Source organism: Limanda limanda, chromosome 9 (assembly GCF_963576545.1).
Source record: "Limanda limanda chromosome 9, fLimLim1.1, whole genome shotgun sequence".
NCBI classification, from domain to species: Eukaryota; Metazoa; Chordata; class Actinopteri; order Pleuronectiformes; family Pleuronectidae; genus Limanda; species Limanda limanda.
The window spans coordinates 20,749,261-20,774,508 of record NC_083644.1 but is presented as its reverse complement, the minus strand read 5'-3'; the positions used below and the strand labels follow the sequence as shown (position 1 = coordinate 20,774,508).

The 25,248-nt window shown below is 42.3% G+C and overlaps 1 protein-coding gene across 2 annotated transcripts in view; it reads left to right on the top strand.

Moving 5' to 3' along the window:
- celf5a (cugbp, Elav-like family member 5a) overlaps nucleotides 1-25,248 on the top strand; it is a 182,356-nt gene that overhangs the window by 135,882 nt on the left and 21,226 nt on the right. For both annotated transcript variants that reach the window (XM_061078471.1, XM_061078470.1), the window contains exons 4-6: nucleotides 14,127-14,255; nucleotides 17,196-17,275; nucleotides 24,389-24,535. In XM_061078471.1, the coding sequence (XP_060934454.1) occupies nucleotides 14,127-14,255; nucleotides 17,196-17,275; nucleotides 24,389-24,535 (356 nt within the window). The remainder of the gene's footprint in view (nucleotides 1-14,126; nucleotides 14,256-17,195; nucleotides 17,276-24,388; nucleotides 24,536-25,248) is intronic.

Sequence of the window (25,248 nt, the reverse complement as noted above, 5' to 3'; positions counted from 1 at the left end):
AAATAAATTATGTATTGTTACCATGGAGCTGGATAAAGGCGTAGATCAATGATTTTCTCTCTTTAAATCATAAACAGCCTAAAGTGAGGTTCTATGCTATCAGTCTAATCATTTAAAATGTGTCTTTACTTCTAAGGTGGTGGCCATGCATTCACTGCAGGGATTATGCGTATTGAGTCCGGTCTGACATTTTGTTTCTGAATCTGTCATCTGTTTAGAAGTGTGTGGTCAGTCAGGCCAGCAGCAGTGACAGTGGAGACAACTGGATAAAGAGGAGGAGATGATCTGCAGGAGCTCCCTGGCAGGGAACTGTGTTCAGGGAGCCACTGTCCTCCTCTCCCCTCCATGCATTTTTCATCACACGCTCTTTTTTTATACTATTTAGCTTCTCCCTCCCCACTAAACTTCCATGTGGTGCGTGCTGACATGGCATTTTTCAGCCTCGCACACAAAGCCCTCTGGTGCTCCGTGTACTTGAGTTTGAGCACGGCCAAGTTTGCTTGCCTGCGTGTGTGTTTGTGTGTGTACCATGTGCTCATGCATGCATACATGTGAATACTGGGTATGCTATGCTGGCACATTCCCCCTTCTCAAACTCACCCATCACATGATCACAGAGGGGAACAGCGAGTAAGAGAGAGAGAGAGAGAGCTCTTATGGAAAGTCCATGTAGTCACTTGGGCAGCACCCAAACTGCAAAATAGTTGAAACTCCCATTATGGACAGGATCATCTTAAATTATTCTGAGCCGAAATTCAAGTTTCATTCTGTTTTGGCCCTAAGCGACGGGCCAAACTGCCTGGGTGAGATCAGGAAAGGTCAGAGGGAATTAAAATGCTTAGTGTAGGTTTGTCCGAGATAGAGGGAGCGAGGAAGAGATAGAGGGCCAGAGGATAAGGGCACCAACCTGATAGTTTAGTCTAAGTTAGAGAGAGAAACAATCTGTCTCTTGCAGTCTTTTTCTATTAGGTACTAGCTTGACAGGTCAAAAATATCTGAATCCTCACAAATCTTATCCCAGGATATTGATTATATTTATATAATTCCACATGCAAAATCGAAAAAGTCAAGTATCCTTATGACTCAATGGGTTTATCCGCAGAGAGTGTGCTATATGATCGATTTCTAAACATGTCAGAACACTGGAGGATTTTCTATGAACATAAACAAATCCAATAAATTTGGTGCACGAAGTAAAACAGCAACTTTTAAATGTACTGACATCCGATGAAGAATTTCACCATCCTCTCTTGATGATTCCTTCAATATAGAGATTTTCTTTCATTAAATATCAAGCAGAATATCCTGGAAATGAAAACAAATGAGCTGTCAGGAAGATCGGGGCAGAGGAAAGAGACAAAGCACCATTTGTCCTGTGTGTGTGTGCAAGAGAGAATGGGGTCATTCTTGCAGCAACACACCTTTCTATCTTTTCTTACACAACCTTATATGTTCTCTTATTGAATTATATATTTACAATTTTGTCATGAACTTTGTGAGTATATGTAATTGTTGCAGAGTTGAGTCACAGGATCAACAACCAAATGTTTTGTATCTTAATAGCTGTTGGATTTTTTTCCTGTAATGTTCTGGACTTTGGATCGAAAGGTGCAGCCAGACATTAACCACAGATACAACCCTGTCGGCCTGAAGGGAGCAGAAGTCTTAAAATCTGAGAATCTTTAATTAAGTGCACGTACTCTCCCTGCCAACAGGTGGCACAGGCTGGACTGAAACTTCAGGTTTATATCCTACTGGCATCACAGCTCTGCAGATGAGCCTGGGGTTGGTGTTTGCTTGCTTTCTGTGAGGTTATTTTCAATAAAGATTTGATAGTTTTCAGTTCCCAAAACAAATTGTACATTTAAACCACTCTAAAACTCAATCATTGCTTGAAAACAACCACCTAAAACCTAACCTTTTTTTTAAGAATTGATAGAATTGCCAACATGTACAAAAAATTCCTCCGCCTCTAAAGCAGATAGATAAGACATGTAAGACACTGCTGGACATTAAAAAAAAACATACAAACAGTTAATTCACAAATTCACTGAGATCCCCCCTCCTCTACCTCAAATATGTCTTTTAATGACTGAGAGTTTGTCAGCAGGATCATCGTCCAGGTCTAAATCTGTTTTCATTCTCATTCTCATCAAAAAAACACTTACTTTGTCTGCTTCAATATCGCTCCCCTTGCTTAGTTCGTCAGCCGATCTCTGAAATGCGACTTTAAACACTTTTTGCAGGCTTAGAACGCCAACAAATGAACAAACTACATTTCCCATAATGCATATTGCCTTTCTTGACAGTATTTTGGAAAATCACATTCGATTTCATCAGTCACATGTCTTGAAAATGAGGACATCATAGATGAGACGCACATGTTTTGTTTGGTCTTAAAGTTGTACTCGTGTTGCATCTGGTCTAAATGAGTAAAATCCAGTTAAGTGCAAAGAAAAAAAATAATTATTCTTTCAAATGTGCTATAAAAGAACAACCTGCGGCTGCTGCTTGTTTCCCCCACTAATGTTAGTGCTAGTGATGATGGCAACACATCTTTTCCGTGTGATAATGATGATGCTCTCCTCACATTGTTTATAAAAGAAACGGCTCTGCACGTCACTACTTTTCTTAAACAGCCAACGGGTCAAGTTTATAAGTTAGGATCCGGCTGATAAGTATACACGGTCAATTCTTCCATCATTATTAGTCAGGGACAATGAAAGATCCGCTTTGATACATCATACATCCTGCACCGTTTTCTTTCACAGATGTAATATAGAAGATGTCATGGACAGCTTTGCAGAAGCGCAGGGCTCTGTGACACAAATCTGTGATTATCCAGACAAGTAAGGATAAAAGTTGGAAGAGCCTCATATGCGTGTTCGCCTTAGGCAACCAAAACACTATGGCTGTCCCACATTATGAAAAGCTTTCAGTAGAATCCCATCTTCTAAAAAAGTGCTGATTGACCTTCTACCCTAATTAAAGTGCAGCATCGCCAACAGAGAGCAGATAAGGCAGCACGGCTGTCAGTGTGAGTGACAGGGTTAGGCTCTCCCCCTGCAGTCACATCAGCACTACAGAGGCCATGCATACAAAAAGAACGCGACAGCAGCGGGTGAAAATACTCCAAGTTTAGCATCTCCCCTCCCCTCCATCAAGAATCTGCTCCAACTAATGATATGGAAATAGTAAAGTATAAAATACAACGGTGAAATGCTGGAAGGTTTATGTATTTATGCATTTGCAGCTTTACATCTCACAACCTTTTCCCTCCATCCTATAACTGAACACTGCAGTTTTTTCCCCCATATATGACAAATGAGGCTGCTGGCTGATGTCATATGTAAAGAACAGATCTGACTGCCTCTAAGGCCTCTCTCTGTATAGGCAGGTGAGTCGACCCGTGCACCCTGTGGCCCTACAGCTCTGACACTTTGGGCCAGGAGAAAGCTGACATGCAGGGTGGCCTCTAAGCCTCTTTTGTTCATGTGCAGCAAAGTCATCTGCCGGCTCAGTTGCTCTCGCAGGCGAAGCTTCAGAGAGATAGACCATATTCTGGTACATCCTTGCTCTCTCTCATGAGCTGGAGTTGGGCATGGCCCCTCACTTACTGTCTCCTAAGCCTCTTCCCTCTCATTTGTCTCTCTATCTCGCGCTTTCTCCTTTACTTAAGCGTTTTCAATTTTTTTTATACCTCTGGGCTGCCGACAGCTTCAGCCGAGGGCTATATGTTTCCAGGCTTCCATCAAATGGTCCACCTGATTCTCGTGAATGTGATACATCAGGATCAGTGTTTGGAAATGTCTTCAAATTTACGATGAACATTCCAATATTTGGTACAAACTGAACATGATATTTGGATGACAGGGGTCAGAGTCACCGTGACCTGTGGCCTATCACGTTGTTGTGAATGGAATATATTTTTAAAAATGCCTGGAGAGAATTAATATCATTTGATCCAAACATAAACATGCTTGGTGGATTGAGAGAGCAACAATAGCATTTATAGATATTAAGTAGAATCATGCAGGTTCATGAGGCTGTCTGTCCATCCGTTCATCATATCCTCATGAACACGTTATCTCAGGGTACAAACCTTCACTTCAACTGATTACATTTTGGTGGTCAAAGGTCGAGGTAACTGACACGTTTTTCTTCCTTTGCCTTGAGAATGAATATGCTAATTATACTTCATATGGCTTATCAAATCCTCTTAGCATCTTCACTACATATATGTCATTAGTATGATGTAACTCGACAGGCTGGCAGAAGTAATCCAGTTTTTCTAGTCTCATTATCTCTTTCTTCTTTATTCCTCTTTGCTTTAGTTATATTTTCACCATATACTTCTGTTTTTCTGGCTCGTGTAATTGAGCAGTAATACCGTAACCTTTAGCTGTTATCTTACTTTTCGTCTGACTGTCAACCTTTCTATTGTCTTTTCTCGGATAAAGGCTTTTGTACCAGCATGAGTTTGTATTTCATAATATTGCAGTCGTCCAGAGGTGAGGAGGTGAGAGGATATTGGTATTGTACTCTATATTTAACACAGGGCGGGATTTCACATGGGGCTCACTATATAATGAAGTTTGTTGTCTCTTGCAGTCGACAATTTTGTTGCTCCGTGTTAGAAAAAAAGATAATTACTTGATAACAGCCATGGACCTTACCTGCATGCTACCTCATTAGCCATCCAAGATAATCACAGGATAATATGAGAGAAGGAGGCGAGGTGGAAATAGTTTGGCAGAGGGAGATGGCAGAAAAATGTGGAGACCAGGCAAGGAAAGAAAAATTTGTCCCAGAAATGAGCAACTTTGCTTTAAGGAAGAGGAAGGAAAGAGAGAGAAACTGCATGGAGAAGAAAGGAGGTGAGGGTTGGTTGAGGGGGCTGGCCGAGGGGGTGTGTCCGACATTACCCTCATGAATCAGTGTCAGTGGAGCGATGAGAAAATAATTAAGAAACAGGCTAGTGCTGTGTTAAATACTGCCAAAGGTAAAAGGCCCATTCTATTGTATAGAAACACAATCTAGACGGAAAAGAAGAATGGCAATAAATGGGATAGAGGAAAATGGGGGGGAGAAATCCATATCATAACGGATGCCAAAATGCCCTTCAGATGGCATTATGAAAGGGAGACAATATAAATAGCACTGCCATATTGTAAATGTTTATATACAGTAGCTACATTTACACGCTGCACAGCAGTTTCTGGATTTATGACCATAGCCGTAATACACTGAAGTTGACACAAGGCTGTGAGTAATATTTCACATTTGTTATCATATTGAGTGTAAATTTGCTGAGACGTTTACTGTGGATATATTGTTCTTCTACTTTCAGGTGTTCTCGTACTGTAGTTGGTGGGTGTGTGAGTGGATGTCTGGGCCTAGATCCGAGTGTAACTGTTATGAAAGCAAGTGAAAGGAGTGCACAAAACACACACGCACGCCAGCAGTTGCATTTACACACCTCGGAGGTTTTTACGTGGAGCATTTAGGGAAAGGGGAACCAAGTCAGGAGCCTGTAATTGTGTGTTCAAGGCCTCCAGCAGGGCCAGGATGCAGCTGAAATCCCCCAGCCAGCGGCACAGAACAGAGCAGTCATTAGATTGCACTGATGCATAAAATCTGTGGAGATCTTTAGAGAATATTGAGTGACAGGAGGTCCTGTGTGTTGTATGTGCATCTTACATGTTTATGTGTGTGCAGGGGAAAAGCATGCGTCCACATACAGATGTGTGGATGAGTCTTTTAGGTGTCATATATAATATCCATCATCCTTTCTGCCAGCGGCACAGAAAGAATTCATGATCACTGGTCTCTAAATCCCCTCTGAGATGGAATCGACTCAGCCGGTGTGCGTGGAAGAAATGTGTACTTTTGAAATGCAGAGGCTCTCCTCCTGTGAGGTTGCTGTTCGCCATCATATTACAGTTTGATCTTAAGCTCCTCGGCCTGACTAACATGTTATAAGGCTTGTGATGCAACAGTTAACCAACCACAACCTCCCACTCCCTGCTGGGAGATTTTGTTTGTATAAAATGTTTTAGATGCCTCTTGATGTCATATGCTTAGAGCAAAGCATGTACAGTAGTACTGTACATGTAACAGTACGCACTATATGTCGCTAGTTGTATTTGAAATGTATTTCAGGATGCAGCCTGTCTATGAGGGTGTGTGAATATGCAATTTTATGGTTACTTTGCTTGTGCTTGCCCACGTGTTTGCAGAAAAGCTGAGCAGCCTATAGTGCCGGTGTGCTTACATCAGTTGTTCTCTTGGGGTAGGATACAGCCACTGCAGGGGGGACGATATCAACTGAAACTAAGCTGAATGAAGTTGGCTTATGTAGGGAAAATAAGGAACAAGAGCTTGATGTTGCTTTTTAAATCACAAAAGATGTTGGCAGCCTTTTATTTAGAACTGACAGCCTCTTGGTAAAAACTCTCGATAATGTCCGAATGAGGCGATGTGAGAACACAGCAAGAGATCCTCCGGAGGATTCACCGCAAGTGAGTGGGCATATAGATGACGTTTTTAACATGTGACTAATACAAAGATGAAAATAAAAAATATCTCAGGATGGAAAATCAGTGCCATACACAAAGATGTTGAGAGCTTTTAGTGGTAAGGGCTGATGCTGATGTCAATGTGCTCCAAACAAAAACACGTGATCTCCCAGAATGAATAAGTTACCTCCAGCCTCTTGCATGCTACACCACCCCTCACCTTAACACTCCAGAGATAGTTGTGAACATGTCTGACCCGAGATATCCTGCTGCCTTGTGAAAGGCAATCTCAGGAGAATTGTGCAAAGATTCTCTCGATTTAATGTCCGCAAACAGCTTAATAAAGATATTTGTTTTATTTGTGGTTTCCCCAGTGTTTCTGATATATAACAAAGATGAAGGTGTGCATTTCAGTAAAAGTTTGCTAAGCTCTGCCTCACATGTATGTGAAAGCAGTGAGGCCTTATCCATCCCAGAGGAGGGCTTAGTGAGGGATGTGCTGTTTCTGCAGCATGGCTATCAAGGCCCCAAATGCGCTGCTTCATGGCATTTTTACTGATGACTTTTACGGGTTGCAGCCAAGCTGCCAATGAGCAGCCTTGACACCAAAATGATGAAACTCTGACATGAAATCACGCCAGCGTCCCTGCAGGTGCTGCAGGTGTTAGGGATGCAGGTCGCTGTAGCTTCTGTTAAAGGAGCCATTCTGGACTGAATATACAGTAACCTAGCAAGAGTCCCAATAAAACACATTATTTTTAACATTCATATATGATTAAATGTCAGTTCACTCTCTGTAGTTCTCTTTTTCATTCTTTATTCAGTACTTTATGTTTCAATAGAAGTCCATGCTGAATCGCTTTGGTGATGAAATTGCACAACAGGGAGCATTGGGTGTGATGGCTTTTAGGTGAGAACCACAGTATTGTTTTCTTTGCACTGCTGTTTCCAAGCAACAGCTACGAAGTTAAGAGGAAAACGGCGCTAATAAGCTACCTCATTAGGGACGGTGCATGGTAGGCCTTGCAGTTTGTGCTGTCAGCTCGGTGGGTTAGCATGCAAACTTCAAAAGACAGCTGAAGATACAGCGCGCACGCACACACAGGAGTGCTCATTTACTTTGGAAATTGGTAAACAAACTATTCTATCAACCCACATTTCCTCCTCGGTTGGAGGTGCTCTGGTGGAAACCTACTAAGGGGGCTGTGTGTGAAGTGGCTCCAGCGGTATGACAAAATACGTGGCCGTCCTCTGGCTGGCGATAACGCAGCACATGAAAGGCTCATTATTCAGGAGTTAATTTGGCAGGGTTTTCTCACCCCGGGGCTGTGCCAAACCTCAGCCTCCCTCCCTCGTCGCTCTCTGCCACTCCCACTCCTTCCCCAGCCCTTACTGTACACGGGCTGGGGAAGGATGACCTTAGCACTACAGGGCACACGTACTGTATACTCCCATGACCTGTACATGCACAGCCGAGCACACATACACACTTCCATACACATCGTCTCATTAATGCAAACACAGCCCTAGTTAGATCCCTATATGTAATGAATTGGATTAGATTCCACTGGCTAAGCACTGTGATCTCTTAGGGTTAATTAATTTCATTCCATTCTGTCTGTGTTTTTTCTGCTTGAACACATGCTGACACTGTTATTGTGTGGCATCCTACTCATTGGAGAAGCATAATGGGCTTGTGAAGGAGAGGGAGGAAGCCACGATGTTCGGTATTCCAGCTACAAAGTGATTTTGATTCTTTCTTTCTTTCTTTTGACAAGGAAGTTCGCCACAGTGGAGAGCTCTAATATGGTGGATCCTTCCCCTGCCCGCCGCCTCGCTCCCGCTCTTATCTTCCCCTCCAAATGAGAAAACCTGGTTGGCTTCTCAGGGCTCCTGTTTCTGCCTGGATGCTATCTCATTTGGTTTTAATATATTTATCCCTTCATTATTGTTCCTTTTTATCAGCCGGCTAATATTGTTCATAATTTGTCTTTATCTCCAAGCCTGACAGTCAAATTTGCAATCTGGCTTCAGCAGACAGATGGAGAAATGACCCTTCTCCAACCCCTCCCTCCCCAACTCTCTCTCCTCCCCTCATTCCTGCCCTCCTCTCCAAATTCCAATGAAACATGACTGACAGCCCGCTGTATAAGTAGTTGTCATAGCAACCTCCCCATCCTTCTGACAAGTGCTTTTTCTCTACAGCGCACTCTCGCCCTCTGTCACAGTATCTCCGTACCTCCGTCTCTGCTCGCTCGCTGTTGCAACGACCGAGAAAGAGACGGAGCAGGAAGAATTTGAAAACCAGAGAGCACCTGAGGCAGTCGGCGTGCTTTTCTTCCAACCCACTCCCCCCATTCCCATCCCTCCCCATTCTCTCCCCACTCTCCTCCCACCCTTGCCTTTCTTCATCCTCCCCACCCCTGACAATGATTTACCAACTCCTATGGTGCACCTATTTCATCCATCCTGGCTTATCAAGGACTGCAGGACTGAATGCACAGCAACTTACAGTATGGGCACATTATTCTCACTCTCCCACAGATTCACTCTCTCCCTCTCTCCTCCCGTTCGCTCCCTCCCTCTCTCACTCTCTTCATCTCCGCCTCACCCGGCTCTCTCTTTTTCTTTCTTTCTCCTGTTGCTGAAAACTCCTACTCTGTCCCATTGCTATTCAATGAGTCTCATTTCACTGTCAAAATCCTCGGCAGCCTGTATTGTAGTCATGGAGCATACAGTAATAAGTCTCCAGTGTGCCGAGCCGTGCTGAGGAGTTTGTGTGTGTGTGTGTGTAGTGTGTGTGTGTGTGTGTGTGTGTGTGTGTGAGTGTGTAGTATAGACAGGAGAGCCTTCAAACTTGCAGTGGAATTAAACATTATGTAACAAAGGAGGGTGCTGTGTGGAGATTAGGACCGTGTGCATACGTAAAGAATGACAATGTCGTCGTTAGCCATGCGCGTGCTGTAATGGTCAAACTACGGCGTGAAGATTAGAGATGTGAAATATTACTGATTTAATTTGCTTGTGTGCAGCCACGCAAACACTCCTCACAAGGGCAATGCGCTCGCACTGAAAAGCTTATATTGATTAGAAAGGGTTCAAATGGACGCAGTAATCTTCAGTGTGTATAACCAGGCGGCGCGCTGCCATTTCATTATTCTGGAGTTTAATTTCCAATGCATTTATTCCAAACAAGCATCTGTTTAATAACTCAGAGTAAATTAAACATGATGGGGGGTGAGTTTCAGGACAGCAGTGGCGTGTCACAGTAAAGTTGGGCACAGTGATGCCACAGTGAGCTGTAAATGTATCTCGCTGCCAGCACGCTCTGCAGTTATCACACTTAACTTGCTTGTGGTTATGTGAAACCTTGAATTGTTTATACGATAACATTTCACTGTAAAGACTAAAGCGGAGAGACGCTCCTATTTAACGATTGTATTATTGTTGGCATAAGTTCTGTTTTTAGGAAAATACAAAGTCTTTTTTCTATGTATCTACAAGTGTCTACCACATGTGTGCAGCTCTAACAGCAGTTTCCAAATGCTGCAAAAAGAGAAAAGACTCAATCCACAGCAGCGTTTTCTACTAATCATGTTGTGTGTGAGACTGACGGTTCAGTTCACTGAGCTAAAAAACATGATTCGATCACAAACATTCTTATCATCCCCCACAGAGAGAAGCTGAGGTGCAGCAGGGGCTCCACTGTTTTACCTGCACATGTAACTGAAGGCTTCCAGAGGTGTGTAGCTGTGGTGCTCTGCCAAGTGTGGAGATCTCTTCCAGTCAGTTTCTATACATATGGAACATGTCAGTGGACAGAGAGGTTTCATGCTGCAGGTACTGTCCTGCATGGGTGAGGCAGATTTGAATACTTTGGCTGGATTGCATATAAAGGACCAGTTCTCTTACAGGGTTACAAAGACTGAATTCAGCTGAGCAAGTCCAGGTTTCTGCAGCGACTTTCTGAGACTGCGATGCTTGGATCAAAGGGCTAGTGAAGATGCGTCGGAATAAAGATTCAGGTTTTCAGAATCTGTGTAAACAGGCAGTTCGGTGAGGGAACCCCACTGAGAGACATTTTTTTCCCTTTTCTTCAGTTTTGAGGAATATCATGCACTGTCTACCTAGCTTTGTAGTAGAATAATAAACAGATGAAACAAGTTGATTGAAAGTGTGTAGCTGCAGTGGACTCCAGCAGTTATCAGAGGCTAAAGTGGAATATAGATACTGTTTAACTAGTTAGTAGTAACATGCATAATATATATGCAGTACATCAGCAGTCTCGGAGCTCATCGGCTGTTTTCTGATGACGAATTAACCTCTGAGGGTTAAAGGCAATACTTTGGAGCTTCAAGTGTAAACGACTCCTTATTCCATTCGTCCTACACTGATTACAGTCCAACTAGTTTATTTTATCCCACTATGACATCTTTTTGAAGGTGTTTTAGATCCAGACAACTGTTTGGCTAATCTCTATTAACAGATGTATGTGTATAAATGTAGAATTAAATACATAAAATATATTAAATAGCAGATGCATTTCTGTTAATGCGTTGCAGCTCTTTTGCTCACCACATGGACTGTTTACCTGCGGGGAACCAAAGCTTGCTCAAACATCATTGATCAAACTAGAAACAGACACCAGGAGCATTCTGGCCTCAACATCTTGTCCCTCTGCATATTCACATGCAGACTGTTTGTAGAGATTAGTATATCCTTGGTTGGTGGATGGAGGATAGCAATCGTTTCTGTGAGACTTTTTAATTTGTGCTTGGGTTATCTGTCCATCCAATGTCAGTCCGTCCCATCTTTGTAGGTATGATATCTCTGGAATGTAGGGAGATCCTTAAATCTGGTACATTCCTTCATTCGGACTCAAAGATGGACGGATTTGTTCATCAGAGGGCGAGGTCACCGAGACCTCACAAAACATGGATTTGGCCATATATCAAGAATTCATTTGATAATTATGAGAACATTTTTGACCAAATTTGTAACTTGACTGTTTGGAGGAGGCATATAGCTGTGAGTTGTTTTGTACTCTGCACTAAACGAGTTAGACATTAATCTGGAGAATAGCTGTCGTGATGTAAAAGTCAATACTCATGGTTGGGAGATTGTTAAAAGTGAGGTCATAGTACGGGATATGTCATCTTTAGCCCTCTGCATTCATGTATGAGAGGGTTTCCTATACATGGTATGTGCCATGTTGACTGGTGTTTTGCACCGTGTATGTAATTCTTTTTTTTCACAGCCCATGTTGGAGATTAATTAGATAATGTTTCTAATGGCAATTAACACAAGATCTGTATTCCCAAGGTAGCATTTATAGTTAAGAGCAGCCGCAGCAGAATCCTAGATTGTAGAGTAGATCTCATAAATGATGTGTTTTCATGCATGGTTAGCTTGTTTTCAAAGCACACTCTGAACGTCCACTCCATCTCAATCTCAGCTGCAGATAAAGAACTCTGACTTAAAAATACTACTGTTATAAAAAAGGAGAATCCTCACATCGCAATTAACTCCTGCACGTGTGTCCATATATATATATTTCTTTAAACACCCATTGAATTGGACACCAATGTTTAAGGCTTTTGTGCAGCTCAGTGTGAACCAGCATCACACAGGGATGTGTTATGTGTTTGTCAATGATCCCGTTCGACTCAGTGTCCTATAAATATTCCTGCGTCCTGGAGGTGGGGGGGGGGTGACTTGCCAGTTAGCGATCATCCATCTGAAGGAAGGATGTAGTGTTGTACTTAAAACATGCCACGTGTGAGCTGTTCACAGTGTGATCGTCAGAGTGCACGGCTCATATGAAATTGATAAAGGTCATGCATTAATTCAAAACTTGTCAGACCCCATCACCTACTTTAACATGGGGGTTACAGTCAGAGTAAGGGAACGCATAGGACATGGAGTGTGGTTCACATGGATGGCTCTGGTGTGTGTGTGTGACTGTCCCGCCCTATACATGAGCGTATATGAGATGTGGTCTGGCAGCATTCAGAGAAATTTGTGCAGTCCAGCCCCTCCCCCTATAACCCCCTCCTATCCAGCCTCAGAATTTATATTCTCCCTCAAGCAAAAGGAAGGACCATCTTGGCCTTTCATTTTCCAGTTCAGGGCTTTCCTTTTTTTTGCAGATAAATGCTCTCCAATCCACCCTGACAGATGTCACATTGCATCACTTCCATTTTGATACATTGCCTCTGATCCTGCCACTTGCAATAAGGAGCCCGCACCAGGGACGCCCCTCCCTAGACAAAGCTCTGACACGGATGATTATTTTAAAGGTGCATTATTGGTGGTAGGAGTGCTGAGACCCTAGCAGGGCGCCTTGTTCACACACACTTGCCACTGTGCCCGCTGCAGGAACGCGGGTATCATCTTGTGTCTGGGTCAGGAAACGACAGCAACGCCACATATTCGGTGGTCATCAGGTCACCCTGACACTGTGCACTACCTCTGGCAGCGATTTATGCCGCTCCCGAGCTCTTCACAGCGGCGGCTGCCAGTCCTGTCTCTCTCTCAGTCTCTCCACTGTGACTTCACAGGTCAGAGTTGGAGAAACAATCTGTACAATGGAAAGGTTTTAGTGCATCTTCTGCCAGCAGAGACACTCTGCACAGTATAGCATTAATCATACAAGCCAGCGTACATCAGTAAACACAGTGTGTCAGGTCAAGGTAAAGATCAGATCCCACAGCATTTAACAGGACTCAATAGCATAGAAGCCACTATTGAAAAGTCAGCGTTATTCATGGCATGTCTCCCAGCCTTTGCTGCTCACTGGAGAGACACGCCATTGTTCACTGAAGAGTACACGGAAATATTTCTCTGGCTACACAAAAAACACTGGATCAGCAGCAATTAGTAGAGTAAGAGAGAGATAAAGAGAAGGAAGGAAGGGAGGGAGGCAGACGAGAAAAATTTAGAATCAGCGAGAGAAAAAGAAGAGCAGAAAAGAGAGAGGGGAGAGATGAATAGAGAGAGTTAGCAAAAAGACAGTGATGAGAGAGAGAGAGAGAGAGAGAGAGAGAGGAAGAGAGGGAGAGGGTGAGAGAGAGAGAGATGTGAGTTTGTAGTCTGTGCAGTACAGTGTGTAGGAGGTTGGTGCTGCCCGAAGCCCCTGGTGCTTTTAAAGGACCAAAGTCTTGCTCATTGTCTTGGGTCTCTGTCTGTGTGTGTGTGTGTGTGTGTGTGTGTGTGTGTGAGAGAGAGAGAGAGAGAATGAAAGAAAAACCTCTTCATTAGTCTTCTTTGCTCTTTCCCTCCAGCCCCTGACCACTCACTTGCCCAGCAGCGACAGTGTATGTGCCCATATGGGACCAGACCCGCTTATACTAGAGATTAAAATGATCAGTCTTGGAAAAGAGATAATAGAATGTGACCGGAGTTCAACCAGCGCTGCATTAACTAGACAGTTTTTCTACTGTACCCAGCCTCTGTGAACATGTCTCTCTTTGTTTCTGCAGAAACAGAGACTTCCTCCTCTGTTCTGCCAACAATGCCGAGATTTCACCCCTCTGTGTTCTCAAATTAGCTTCATAATTGCGGTCAAAGTTTTAATGTATTCTTTTGTCTCTTCTTCGTTTGTTTCAGAAGACAGGAAGCTGTTTGTCGGGATGCTGAACAAACAACAAACCGAGGAGGATGTTTACCGCCTCTTCGAACCCTATGGAGTCATTGAGGAGTGCACGGTCCTAAGAGGCCCCGATGGAAATAGCAAAGGTAGGAGCCGTGATACAGTTGTCAGTATTATTTAGGTCACTGACAGAGAAGTGACAGTGTGTGTGAGTGTCCGTGACAGCTGCGGATATATGTAAAATAAATGTGACACGTGCATCAGATGTTGGTCAAGCTGCGTTTTCATGCGATTACAACCATTTTTAACTCTACACAGTTTGATTTGCTACTTGGCTACAAGCAGTGACTAAATAAGTTTAGACTTATAAATCAAACACGTTTCAATGTTTGACTTTCATAACTGAAAATTCCGAGAGACATCAAAATTAGTATTAGTTTATTTTACATGTTTATCAGAAAAATTAGTGTAATTCTGAAAATCTAGATGTTTTTAAATCTTGTCCTATTTAATAGGATATTAATGTTTTTACTATACTGTTTTATCCTATCTTGTTTTTAAAGCAAAGACTTGATATAAGATAAACAACATGACTACTCTAAAGCGGCTGAATCGCCACCCGGTGGCTGGCTGCAGTATAAGTAATACATGTGCATATGTCCCATCCGCTAACATGGAGTTAGCGGATGGGACATATACAAATAAATGTTTTCACTATGATTGTATCAGTCATTTTTAGCTCTTATGATGTATGTTCAGGTTCTCATTTTTCTAGGAAGTTAGGTTTGATGGAGACGCACAGTTTATCTCTGTTTTAAAGACAGACATAGAGGTTTGGCTGGATGAAGGAATAATCTGTGATACAGACGGAGCACTTCATATTGTCAGCAATCGAAATCCCATTACGACAGCACTGATTTAAAAAAATGCCTTTGACTTTCTATTTCAAACTCTAGGCATATCTATTGTTTTAAAAGAAAACTATATTATGAAGCCATGATCTGTCAATCTTTGACTGTTGATCTGAAACTGCAATCTTTTGCTGTTCCTCGGTTAATGTAGTGTTGACATCTTCCAGGTCTCTTTAAGATCAGCCAAAAAACTTTGGGAAACATCACTTCCCTCTGACATGCAGCATTAAGCACAGAGACCAGTGGTTCTCCATGTCTCTTAAGCTTATTCCCTCTACAGTGCTTATGGAAATTATTGTGGAATTAAATATATGAGGGGGTTGAAGCCAGAGCATTCTGACTCTGCAATGGTTTGGAGGAGGAGAAGGAAAAGATGGATGTCAAAACAATTCAAGTGGCCCCACAGCGAGGATGCAGGCTGACAAGGGAAGTTGCATTCCTCTTTATGGATCTGCAGCGCTTGTTCTCTCTCTAAGTCAGGTCTCTGGTTTAAAACATTTGACACCAGACATTCTAACAGTAATAAATAATAAAAGAAATTAAATAACAAGAAGAGTTAAAAGTTAAAAAGTAAAAGCTAATTAATAATTATTTGATTTAATAAAAGACCTACAGGGAGAGAAAGGCAAACAGGAAAGTCTCCAGCTTTGTTTTGAAAGAACAAAGAGATGCTGAGATCTGACAAAATGAAAGAATAAAGTCACTTTTTTTCTTAATATTTTCTTATGCTCCCTCTCCACCCAGACACCAACCAATGCTGCAGTTACTTGTTTGCATGAAGCTTGCTAAAGTAAATTTGATAGCAAAATATTTAACGTCCCTTCACTATTGCACATGTTCCATTTCAAATTCAAACTCTTTGGTTTATTTCAGACATTTTATGACATGCAAAGTATATCAGGGGTTACACGTCTATTCATAACCGCATATAGTTTGTACAAATGTAGCAAAGTCCTTGTACGGGTCATGTCAAGCTCCAGCTCTTTTCTATCCGTATCTCAATAGGGGGCAGTGGTTTGACAGCAGAGTGGGCATCCTGACTGGCTAGTGTCCGCAGGGGTAAGCCCATTAAGAGGGGAATAATGGCAGGGCTGCTAGGTCAAGCAGGATACGAGATACGAAGGCTAAAGTACGGAAGATTGAATAAGAGCACAAAAGAAACTTGAAATGAAATAAAATTAGGTGAAATAGCGTTTAATAATATGAGGAGAGGGCGACTCAGTGGATAGTGCTGCTGCCTGACTGCAACAGACGCATATTCAGTCCTCGTACGTTTCCCATTCAAGTTTGAAAAACTCATATCAATTGATAAAATTATAATAAGAGAGTCTTGGATTTTCAATCAGGCATGAAGACGAAGGGTCATCATTTTAGTCTTGAAAGTTTTAACATTTTGTTTGAGTTTATTCAAACAAGCATTGTGATTTGTTTGAGTCAACACCACAGTACTCAGAATGTCCCTTCATAAATAGTTGACAGCTCTGTATCAATATTATAATATCCATATAATCCATTTTCCAGGTCTTCAAGGGGGGGGCCATACTTAAGTTTAATTATTTAATAATCCATGTGCAACAGCAATGTGCACTTTGTGAACCCACAAAAGCCATCTTCAACTTGTTTTCACTTTATCTACCCCTGACACTATCCCTGGAGGACATCCGAGCTGAGAGTGTTGGCTCTGTGGTTTCTGGCCTTTGTTGCTTTCATATTCACAAAGACAGATCAGAGCAACCTTCTGAACAACGAACATTACTGCATCCTCACATGGCGGTTCTGTATCTGAAAACATTGAGTTAGAGCCAGTTTTGCTCGTATTTAATATGCACAGACAGGCATGTGGTGCTAAATAGCATGCTTTTCTGCTTCATCAGTGCAATGTTTAGCCTGAAGCTTCTGCCTGCTTGTCTGCGTGCCTAATGCCCGGAGTGGGGCAGCCTGCTGTGCAATGAGAGCCTCTCAGTGCACAGGGATTTATGTGGTATCAAATACAATTCTACATCCTTTATTAATTAACTGTATGTTTTTTAAAGGCTCCCTCAATTGAATGCATTTACTGTATATCTACATATGCTGTTGCCGTGTGTGTGTGTGTGTGTGTGTGTGTGTTTGTGTGTCTGTGTGTGTGTGTGTGCGCACACCTGTACCTACATGTGCATCTGCTCTCTCTTCCAGGTTGCGCCTTTGTCAAGTTCTCCACACATACTGAGGCTCAGTCTGCAATCAGCGCCCTCCATGGCAGCCAGACCATGCCAGTGAGTCCTTCTCCCTCTGATGTAAACACACACACACACACACACACATACACACACACAAACACACACAGACACAGACACACAAACACACATAGAGAAGTGGGAACAAACACACGGCATGCAGCATCCTTTGTGTGCACAACACAAAACACAGCCTTCCACTCACAATAGTTATGTGCGATCCACCTCTCTTGTGCTGTAATTTCTCATTTTTGAACTCACTCCCAAACTCCAATGTTTTAATCAACTTATAGAAAATGCAATCATCCTCATGCATATCCCAAAACAGATACAACCAGAAATAGTCTGTCTCTTTAATTAACATGGTACTTAAAAAAAAAATCCAAATCTGATTTCCAGATGAATCTGTTTAGAATGATAATTGAATTTTGGGTGAGTCATCAATCAGTAGTTCTGCTTGCATAATCAGTGAATATAACGCCAGTGTGAGATTACATTTGCTTCTTATGTAAGCACCGCGTGTCCTCTGAATTTTCTCTGTATTGGATTTACTATGAGCGCTGAAGCTGCACTGCTCATTTGTATGTGCCTCGTGTTTTGGCGTGGACCCTGTATACCTGATGGCGTCAAAATAAAAGCTCCTTACTCTGCACTCCAAATCTGAAAATAATTATTCTCCGTGACATCTGGTGAGCAGACAGTCACTCCCCATATTATTCAGTGGCCTGAAGTATACTACTGCTTTTATTCTCATTTTTGTTTCGGAAATCCTTGTCTCAGAGAAGCAGGGACCCTGAACTCTTGCCCACTCCATCTCACAGGTGTTCTGTTTCACTGTAAGATTTCATTATTAACGGCTGCCGATGTGTGGCTCAAGAGATGAATGCAAAGAGGACACTAGAAACCAGCTGTGCCATTTTGGCGCAACATCCGAGTCAATCTAAGTGCAAATGACTGCAGGTCAGGAGGAAAGAATCTGGACGTCGGCTCTTCGTCGCTCCATCTCCCTATCTCTGCTAGTTCTCTTCCCACACTAGTCCTTTTTTGGCAGCCTCTTGGGATATTAGGCAATAGACTTGTTTACTCCACCTTTCACCACATTGGTTCTTGAATTATTCATCTAAGCAGGGGGCCGAAGGGAGGGGACAAAGAGTGGGAGAGGGAGTGGGAGACGCAGAGAGAGAGAGAGAGAGAGAGAGGGGGAGGGCAGTGGGAGAATGAGTGAATTGACAGGATTTATACCTCCTGCTCTGTTAAATTGATTATAGAAATCTGATCAGCATCTCATATCCTGTGGCTCCTGCAGGAGAGGGCACAGTGTGCCTGCTTTGCTGAGATTAGCAGACCACCGGTTGACCATTATGCCTCAGCAGGACAGAGCTATTCAGAGCACTGTGCACATCGATGAAGCAGAGATCCTGGAAAAACCCTGGACCAAACATCCTCTGTATCTGTCTGACACATGTCGGCGATAGTTGGGCGACTGCTGCAAAAACAAGTCGTGCACAGATGCAGTGATTGAATGAATGAAGAAACATAATTCATTTACATCACAGTGGTATGCATATAGATTAATACATAAATAAAGAAGTATGACAAAGGAAGAAATACCATTGACAGCTACATTACAGTGTTTATTCATTTAAGTTATAATCAATGAACAACATCTGTTGACATTCTTACCTCTTTAATGCAAATAGAGACACTTCATTGTTCTAATGAAGTAAGACCAACTGAGCCAGCGTATTAATGTGTGTGCGTATGTACTGCCCCAGCAAGGCTGCAGCTGATGAGTTAGAGAGATGACCATGAGCTCGGCCAATAGCCTCACGAGCTGAAGTGCCGAAGTGCACCGAATATTAACACCAAGACTAACTACAGCAGTTTGATAGATCTACTGCCAATCCCCCAAAGCATGAACACTGGCTTCATAGAGTTTATGAGTGCAACTTCACACACAAACACAAACACACGCAGTGGCACACAGACACAAATGCATGTGTGTGCATACATAAACATCTCCAAACAGTAGCACTTTGTGGGCAGCACATTTGCATGAGGGCAGACACACATGCACACACAGCACACACACACACAGCCCATATTTCTCCTCGCTGTTTCACTGTCACATGCTCGTACAGCCACAGGCTGGGGTCAAAGGCTTCCTGACTGATCTTATTTTCCAGCCCGGAGGACTTGAGCTGAATACATTTGTGTTATTCATGTCGAGGGGGAGAGGGCATTTTGTATGTATGTGTGAGTTGGGAAGGGGGGAGGAAATCTGCATGGAAAGTGCACATATGTGGAGTGTGTGTACATAAGTGACGGTCAGTGCATGCAAAGGTTTATTTATGGATGCATGCCAAGAGCGGGAAGGAATATACTTCCATGTGTGCATTTGTGATTGACACCCAGTGAAAGATTATTTGCCAATCAATAACAATGATGTAATGTCAGTGTGTGAATGATGATGCTAAGATAATCTAAGTGTATGAATTATATAAGTGCACCAGCAGGTCACATATAGGACCTTGGCTGGATCTCCATCACACCCAAATCCATCATATTCCAAGCATGCAGACCTCTGTCACCCTTACACACACCCCCGCCATCCCTCAACCTCCTTCAGCTATCACACACGTGCACCACACTTCCACAGTTCAGGATATGAGTGGCTCAATTAAACATTTAAACGCTAGAGCTGTAAAGCAAATTGCTGGGATTCAGCAGGGCCGTGTAGCAAGTAAGTCCCGGGACATTATAGAAGGTGGCATGCGGGTCAAGTCCGCAGAGCCGTGCCGGGTTTTTTTTCACTCCATTTCCGCGTCAGCTCAGCCTGAGTTTGAGCATGTTTCAGCTGACACAGGCACTGGGATAGAAACACTGGAGCAGGATGATGGAAGGATAAGAGCAGAACAAAGGAAAGCAAATGAGGTAAAGTTTGCATAGAGGAGAGAGCTTGATGATTGAGAGCGAGGAGAACAGTAAAGGGTAAAAAAAAAAAAACACATCCAAATGTGATTCCCCAGCTGCTGGATCTTCTCTATTACTTCAAAGAGCGAGCATCCACACGCACATGCAGAGAATGCCAGGATTTGACACTCAACAAGACACATGGTTTTAATGTACAGATCCACATGCTGGCGCCTTAAACAATAATAAAATGTACAAATCTGCAGATAGTGTGAAATCCGGTTTCTGGTGGGAAAGCAGTTATAATCTCAATTTGTATTCAGTGAGATGCAGAGCTTTAATGTCAGTATTTCACGAGGATGATAGATCGTTGTGTTTCTTCTCATTAAACAATGCTCTGCCTTTATATTTTAACTTAGTATTTATTGTTTAAGATCTGTCATTTCTCCCACTAGTTTTTCAACCCAGGCAATTTACATTCTAATAACCTAATAGATTACAGTCATCAATTATGTTACTAGCCAGGCTTACAGAGGACGTGCATTTCTATGATTTCAGTGGGGAGTAGGGGTGGAGCAATGGTGTGATGGTGGCTTATTCGAAAACAGCAATAAGCATAGCATCTCTCTCTCTGTTTTCTAAAGCATTTTGATATATGATAAATTTCCATTTAGAAGATGACATTTGATCAGAGTTGAAACTAAATATTTCTTGAATACATAATAAACACATGATTTGTTGATCAGTTAAGCCAGAGCGGTGTCTCTGTGGAATCTGTGGGTTTCTAATACAAATGTGCCTCCACATTTGAATAAAAAATCATTAAACACAAACAAAAATAGACTGAGGCAATATTAAATATTGTTTGATTTTTTATTGACCATACACATAGCAAGGGAATCCTTAACTACAACCACTTTTAATTCAACATTTTCCCTGAAAAGTATTTTGTGATCTGTAAGTAAAGATTATTTTGTCACAGTACAGTCAGGAACAGTTGTGACAAGCTGAGCTATTGAATACTACTGTTCCTACTGCAAATATTTCTCCTCTCATTGTGAGTCTGGACTTATGAGACATAGAGCTGAACTTATTGAGGTCAAACTCCCAAGTACAGAGGTCTTGGAACACTGAGTATTGAGAAGGATATCGTACGTTAAAGGAGTATGGAATGAATAGCTGGGCATGCAGCTTTATCTTCTTTATTCACATGGATGAGTGGAGCTTGGACACATGCAGCCTTGCTTGGCAATGAGAAGAACCTGTAAAGAGGCAGACTTTTCTCACGTGGTTCTGAATCTCTAAAGTGTCTATTTTATCCTCCCTGTTTAACTCCCCTTCCTTCAGCGTCTCTCTAGGTAGCTGGGAGCCGCCTGGCAGGGGGATTCTGCTCACACTTGGCAGCTTAAAAATTTAATGAGACTTTTACTTTACACTTCATCCTCCCGTCTTTACAGCAATGGAGATTCTGCTCCCTGATATTCTGACAAGCCTAACCGGGAAAAACCTTGGAGATACACAAATGTGGCAATGGGTGCTAGCCGACAAGCCATACGATTCAGGTGCACTGAGGAGAAGCAGCAGGAGGGCAAACTCAGTGTATAGACCTCTTTGAAAAAAAATCTTTACAGGTTGTGTGATGTACATGCAAGAGTATGAAAGAGTATAACACAAGGCTTTTGTACAACCAGAAATGTTGTTGCACTCACAATAAACAGTGTCTACACTTATTGAAGCAGGCACACTCCAGTCTGATTCTAGATTGAAAAGAGTTTTTGACTGTAAAGCTCCAATTTAATATCCTGAGATTATGAAATACTGCCTTCCTCAAAGATTAGAGGAGCAGATCAGGAACAGTGAGAGGGAGTTAAAATATGCAACATGTGCAAGCACATCTCCTCTGTATTCTGGTCCTGCACAGGCCTGTCCTGCAAGCTCCCAAAGATAAACCTCATGATAAAGTTAATGATGCAGATCGTCAAAAGCTTGACTGACATAACTGAAAAACCCTGAACCTGCAACTATGCCAAGTTTAACCCTAATGTGACTATCAGGGTTTCCGCAGGGTCTTAAAAAGTCTGAAATGCAATCATCTGAGTTTTAGACCTTCAGGGAGGTTGTTTCTCAACGATAAAGATATTAGTACGCTTCTATTATTAGCTGCAATAAAACTACAAACAAGACCAATGTGCAACCCTAACCCTTCTCATCTCCTATTCACACTTTCTCTATCACACATCACTTATACACCAGCGGCACAGCCGTCAGGGGCAGTTGGGGGTTCAATATCTCTCCCAAGGACACTTTGGCGCTCCAAAAAAGTCCATGGAACCCCACCGTCTCTTCCTCTAGTTTGAGAGATGACATGGAGTTTCAAAGGATATTTTCTGGACTACTTTACCCCACCTTCAATTATGGAGACGTGTAAGTGATTCTGGGACTCTACTATCACAACTGATATTCTATTGTACATTATGGTCTTAAAAGTCTTGAATTTAACTCACAGAAAGCCTCAATATATGCCATTCTGCTGCAGAGACAGCGATACAGAAAGTGCATGTCTTTAAGATTATGTTGTTCCATCTATTGTTTCCATAAACGTCTCTCAGGGACTGAGGACAATTGTTGTCCTAGTGTAGCAGGATGGCACACACTGTAAGAAGTAAGACAATTAGCCACTCAGCTGACCGGAGTACACATGTCAGCCATCCTGACAGCCTGACAATTAGTCTGTCAGCCAGTTAGCGAACCTTCTACCCAACTAGGTTGTTAGTCAGTCAATCACTCTGCTAACTAGACAATCCACCATTTAGTCAGGCAGCTGACCTAACCAGCTGGCCATGCACCTACAACGCTTCAACCCTGTGATTCAACCAGCAGGCAAGCTGGGGGGAAAGGCTTGAGGGAATATTGGGAATTGTGGGGAGAGAAGGAAAGGAAGAGAATAAAATCTATACAATACAGTCAAAAGGTGTAGTGCCTTTGAACAGACATCTCTGTGGATGTCTTCATTAGCAGACATTCCCAGTTCCTCGGTATGTTAAAAGATCATCGTTACATTTGTCCAAGTTTAACTTCTGCCAGGGTTTCCCGCAGATCCAAAGACACCTAGAAATACCCCTTTAGCATTTTAACCCTCCCCCCAACCTTTAATCCGAGCACTTCACAAGTCACCGCTGCTATTGACAATCTTGCATCAATTTCATGGGGCCTCAAATCGTGACTGACACACAACCTTTCTACACTGTCAGATCAGAGTAATATTTCGGCCTTTTATATGGATCGATTGGCCAGTTTGGGGGCGCGGAGGGGAGGAGCGGCTGAGCACACAAAAGGTCAACTGCAGCGCTAAATCATTTGAAGATTCTTAATGAAGGGAGTGTGGCCGACACACCTGCTGGTTTCAATATTGGGCTGCAGAAGAGCGGTGTTAGTGTAATAGAGGGATGGATGGGTACAGATGGTGGAAGAGTGAGGTCAAAACAGAAAGAGGACAGAATGATGGGCAATTGTGCCAAAACGCAACATTTTCTTTGAAGAACACTTTCCCCAAGGGTCAATATCAACTACGGCCAATCATAGCTCTTATCTGAAATCATTGTAAATTGTAGACATATTAACCTTAACTGTGGGAAGTAGCACCAAGGTTACATACATGTACTGTAGCAGAGAGGACAACCTGGGGTGGAGGGGGGTTAAGTGTTTATGTCAGGCACAACAAGGATGCTTCGCCTCAAGTGACTTTGGAAATTTGTAAAACACTGATTGAAGGAATCTGCTACGAAACCGTTCACTCAATAAGTAGAATTGTATTCTTCACATGTCTGTGTTAGGTTCACACATTCACGAGCCACGAAATATATGGATCCGCTGAAATCATACAAATGTGTAATGAAGCAGCTAGAATGCCAAAAAGAAAAAAAGAAAGCATGCAATTAGAGGAGCTCAGTGTGTATCGATGTTAACACCAGTTGTTGTCGCTAATGAACGTGGCCTACTGAGAAATCTGTAATAATAATGAACATTCCTCATGCACTTGAATAGGATTTTAAAGCCATTGTTGATTGTCTGTCTCTAAATATATATTGAATATTAAATTATAACAATCCAGCAAGTCGCTTAAATCATTAAAAGACTGTTTCTTTTGTTGAATCACCGTTGGTGTTGAAGGATCTTGCAGTATAACTCTCACTTCTGTCTCTCCTCTTTTTTTATCTTCATCCCCCCACCCCCACTCAGGGTGCTTCCTCCAGCTTGGTGGTCAAGTTTGCCGACACAGACAAGGAGCGCACCATCAGACGTATGCAGCAGATGGTTGGGCAGTTTGGCATCTTCAACCCAGCCATCGCCCTCCCCTTCAGCACCTACAGCTCTTACGCACATGCGGTGAGTTGGAAATGGCAGAGTTAGAAACAGACATCAGATATTAAACAGATTAAGGTTGATTAGGCTTCTGTGGACACACACAATAGGTGATGAGATATTCAGTAGACACAATTAAGAAAAGAGTAACGTTTAGAATAAGAAACCACTCCAAGGGTTTCTGGATTACTGTTTATTCATTTTGTTTTTATCAAAGTTGTTCAAGCTGCTACTATATTTTTTTACAATTAATCAAATGACCATACATTCCTGAAAGATGTTGCCTAATACTTAATTATCATTCAACAGCCTCACGGCCTTACAGCTCATCGTTTCGGTTTCATGACTCACCAAATGATAGAGATACAAAGTTTGCAACTAGCTGGTGAACTGAGTGACTCTTTTTAACAATTGAAGAGCCAGTTATCTCTCTCAGTAGTTGGTGGAAATCAAACCACAGAGGATACTAGACTTAATGTATCAGTTTCCATAATCACAATCGTAATGTTGCTCCAGATACAAATCTAAAGTTTAAACTAAAAGTTAATAATATGATACCTTTGTGTTTACACCTTGTTTCTCATCCCAACAACCTTACCAACAAAAGTCAGCAAAGCTGTGTAGAATAGAAAACTTCCAACTTGGGAGCCATGGAAACAAACAACCAACTCATGGACTGCACTGAAGTAAAAATGTAAATGTATGCCAACATGTTTTTTTGAAGTGTAATCCTCAAT